Source organism: Myzus persicae, unplaced genomic scaffold (assembly GCF_001856785.1).
Source record: "Myzus persicae strain clone G006 unplaced genomic scaffold, MPER_G0061.0, whole genome shotgun sequence".
In the NCBI taxonomy this organism is placed as follows: domain Eukaryota; kingdom Metazoa; phylum Arthropoda; class Insecta; order Hemiptera; family Aphididae; genus Myzus; species Myzus persicae.
In genome coordinates, this window is record NW_019101834.1 from 406,016 (window position 1) to 410,382 (window position 4,367).

The following is a 4,367-nucleotide window of genomic DNA, read 5'->3' on the forward strand; positions in this document are numbered from 1 at the left end:
ATAAAATAAATGTACTATATTTGATTTTTGTTTAACTGTTAGTATTTATTCCTTTTAGTGAATTGCACATGCGCAAAGTCTATGAGCTAAAAAATTGTAATTTAAATAAATGTATACTCTACTAATCTGTTGAATGTCTCGCCAATAGAGTTGACAATTATTTACAGAGTAATGAGCAATAATGTACACCCTGTTTCTTCAAACGACAAAGTAAATGTATTTCCATATAGAAACATTATCACATTTATTAAATTTTTAAATGTATTGACAATATGTATTATATAATATTAAATTTATTATTATAATAAATACATTTAGATAGTTTTCTTGTAGATATTAAGTTATGTAATAATATTATTTATAAATGAATGTATCAGGTCAATAAAATTGAATCAATAAAATATTTAAATGGAATTGAAAGTTTATCTGAAAAATATAATATTAATTGATTTAATTTAATTTTTTGATTATGGATTAAATACATTTTATCATTGTACCAATAAATATTTTAACTGAGTTTATGATTTATAAAAGGAACAAAACTATTTATAGGTTGTATGAATTTAAACCAGGTTAACAATCATATATTTCTATATTAATGACACATAAGTTTAGGTAAAATTTAACACTTTAGCTTTTAAAATTTTGCATTGTATTGAAAATAATTTTTTATAAAAATACGAAATTTATTGTTCAATTATTAATTGTTCTCCTGGTATTTTCATTATTTTTTTTTAGAATTTTATATTTTTGTTATATTTTGTTTATTACATTAGATATTTTAATAATTTGTTTACACTTTTACAACTATGTCTTATTTACAATATAAGCTTATTTAACCCAAAAATATTAATTTGAGATGTAAATAAAACATGCTTTTTAATATTACAACAAATATTACAACTTTCAATATACCACAAATCACAACAAAAATATACAATTTAAAAACGTGAGTTTAACCATAGAAATGAGGAATAAAACCCAGTTCACCTCTCATTAGAACTATTTTTATTAATTATTATCCGTACACTAAATATTGTATGAATATAAATAAATTTAAAATTTGACATATTAGGCAGTTTATATCGTTAATTAATATCTAAATACCTTGTACTACTCATGTTTACAATTTTGAAGTCAACGAGCTCAATCTAACACGAAAAAACACAATTAATTCTTGTGAACTGTGCATTAGCTATAGTACTAAAATATAACTTACTATCTTTAAATTCTAATCCTTTTCGGTATCGATCACAAAAGAAATATACTGATGTATAGTAATCTTTAAAAAAATAAAAAAATTTAATTGAATAACATTTAGTTTTTTAATGAATATAATTATATTACCAATTCATAGTTTTAGAGCATATAATATTATAATATAATAATAAATCCAATATAACGTATGAGATTTATGTCTTATTGTTTTGTAATCAGTTTAAAAAGTACCTACGTAAATGTCCAATTTCCATATAATTCTTAATAAGTTTTTTGATTGGCTCTGAAATGATTTGAATTATGTTCGAGTATAAGTGTTGATTGTAATCTTACATCGTGTATTTTAAACATTATTTATGAGCAATATCAAATATATATGAATAATAAAGGCTTTACAATTTAAACGTTTAATGATACTGAGTATTAAAGATCATTGACAAAAATAACATACCAGGATACGATTCAGCTGCTGCGGCATCCCCCTCTAATACAACATAAAATATAAAAAATTATACACAGAATATTTGGCTCAAATTAACACATTTTATAAGAGGGTATGCATACAATATTAAAATAGGGACATTCTATAAATAGCTCTACGTGCTATCAATAATACATATTTTTACTATAAAATTAATGTGTATTTTTATTTGTAGTACCTATCGTAATATATTAAATCATCTAGAAGCACTGGATTCATTAAAGCTATATTTGGATATAACTAGTTATAAATACTAACCTAAGGCCACCATGATATCGTCAAATTCGTTCACCTCTTTGAAATATACGACTATACAAAGATAAATAATTTCATTCATAAATCTCATTTTGTTATTGTTTTGATATTAAAATCTGCTCAACAACACAAACTTGTGTACCGTTTATATAATTACAACAAAAAAATATATAAAAATATAATAACTATCAATTTAGCCTGATACTATGAAATGTGACCTTCAATTGTCAATAACGGATCGAATATTTAACAAAAATGGATTTCACTCAATTTATTGAGTGTTAAGTTCACAATTTTTGCTGTATCTCTCGATAGATCAATAATATTCAACTCAGATTCCAAATGAATTTACAGTGGATTTAAAAGATAAATTTAGTTATTGACCATAATTTAATATCACCTGTATCAGATAAACATAATTTAATGGCAACGAAAAATCTGTTTAAACTATTGGTGGTTACTTTGGATAATAGATTAATAGCTAGGGGTACAACAATTATGATCACACACATCATGAGCAAGTGCATCGAAGATAGCAATCAAGTTTCACAAATTAATTACAAACTCGAAATTAAGGTATGGATGAATCCTATAGACGTCAACTTCTTATTCTGCACTAAAACCAATAAATGGCATCAACAACTAGAGAGGATTAAGACCAGCTCTAGAAGTATCCCGTAGCAGTCAAATCTGTGTCATATAAGCGTAGCTATTGAACCTATAACTGATATAAAAAGTACTGAAACATAATATCTTAAATACATAGCTAGAACAATGAAATACAACAATCACCCTATCACAAAAAAGATACAGACAATTCACTAGAAACTCATATTGATATATTCTACGTAGGAACGAAATTTCACACAAACGTTACATTAGTAAGAAATAGAACAATAATATAAATAATATATATTTTAACCATCTAAAAGCACAGATTTCATTATAATGTATTTAAAAATAATGCTATAAATGACTAATAATGTTTACTTACAAAGGTTTGCTAATATGTTGTAAAATTCATTTTCTAAACGTCCATCTATAAAAAGATAAATGTTACTAAGCATCACAGTTTGTAACTGTTTATAAATTGCAGTCCAATCAACTACACATACTTGTGTACGTAGTTACAATATTATTATACATAATTGTATTTAAATTATTAATTTAGCATGTTGCGATGGAGTATACACTTAAGACAGTACACTTAATATTCAATAATGAATCGAATATCTAACTAAAATATTTCACTTGAAGCGACGGCAGTTCTTCACTATAATTACGTATTCTATAATGTTATAACTTGTGTGTTATATTATTACGTTTTTTATCAAATAAAATACGAATAAAAATACTATTTTCTATAATAACTATCGTTACGTATCCTTTAAATAATTCTAGTGTTCCCCTTATGTGGTATGTGGTTATTTCCTAGGGCCAAACCGTCACAAATGAATGCGTATTTTTATTTGTATTACCTATTGTAGTTTATTTAATCATTTATAAGCGCAGTATCTATTGTGACATATTTGGATATAACAATATAAATAGTCAACTAGTTATGTAGACTTACAAAATGTATTCATTACGTCTTCAATATCGTTTTGTGGTGCATAAGCTCTATCTGTAAAAAGAAAAATTATATTACAAACTAGCCTGGTCTACGCCAGAGCCATCTGTCGATTAGCTATGAAATTGTTAATTTATATTTATTGACCTGCAGTTATTGTTAGACCAATGTATTATTATTACGGTGAAATTGATCAACCGTGGATCCGAATGCTACACATCTCAACCGCGACATTCATATTTATCTACATGGATTTATATCGTTCGTGTTTTTTGAATTTTAATCCGTTAGAGATCTCCACCATTAGTATTTTCCTTTTTTTTATACAAAACAATAAGTTTCATTTTCATTTATATAGATTATATACTTTATTATGTACATTGAATATTAATCCGTTTGAGCTCGCCCTTAGTAATAACAAACTTGTAACATTACTTCCTGTGGCCGGTGACCTTCCCCTGATCTGGCCGAATATCTGTGTTGAATTTCAAGGGAATCGGACGAGTAGTTTTAAAGATTACGAGATAACGATATAGAAAAATAGATGGATAAATCTCAGTTTGTTATTGTTTTAATATTTACACTTTTGTGTACGTAATTACAATATATATATGTACAATAATTTTAAAATGATTAGTTTAGCAAATTTTTCATTGTATCTTGCTAAAAAAATATGAAAATTTTCAATAATGGACATTTCTATATACACGACAACTTTAAACCTCAACAAACAATTCATTTCACAAAGGCCAAGCCGTAGTCCCGTAAAGCATTTCTATATTGGCAATCCTTAAGAGACGGATATAGTACATATATTCAATTAAGAGAAAATTTAAAAGAAAA

The 4,367-nt window shown here is 25.5% G+C and overlaps 1 protein-coding gene across 3 annotated transcripts; it reads right to left on the reverse strand.

Annotated features, from left to right (window-relative positions):
- Positions 1-381: 381 nt before the first annotated feature.
- On the reverse strand, positions 382-3,837 carry LOC111030557. Of its 3 annotated transcripts, XM_022310107.1 has the most exons (8): positions 3,528-3,837; positions 2,949-2,993; positions 1,958-2,008; positions 1,670-1,702; positions 1,454-1,501; positions 1,220-1,282; positions 1,108-1,151; positions 382-426 (listed from the first exon to the last, which is right to left on the reverse strand). In XM_022310107.1, the coding sequence occupies exons 1-7, from the start codon at positions 3,538-3,540 to the stop codon at positions 1,147-1,149; spliced, it is 258 nt and encodes an 85-aa protein (XP_022165799.1). In that variant the 5' UTR covers positions 3,541-3,837; the 3' UTR covers positions 382-426; positions 1,108-1,146. The 3 variants fall into 3 exon arrangements, with proteins under 3 accessions (XP_022165799.1, XP_022165800.1, XP_022165797.1); XM_022310108.1 differs by lacking the exon at positions 382-426 and having other exon boundaries at positions 808-1,151; positions 1,450-1,501; XM_022310105.1 differs by lacking the exon at positions 382-426 and having other exon boundaries at positions 808-1,282.
- Between the last annotated feature and the right edge of the window lie 530 nt (positions 3,838-4,367).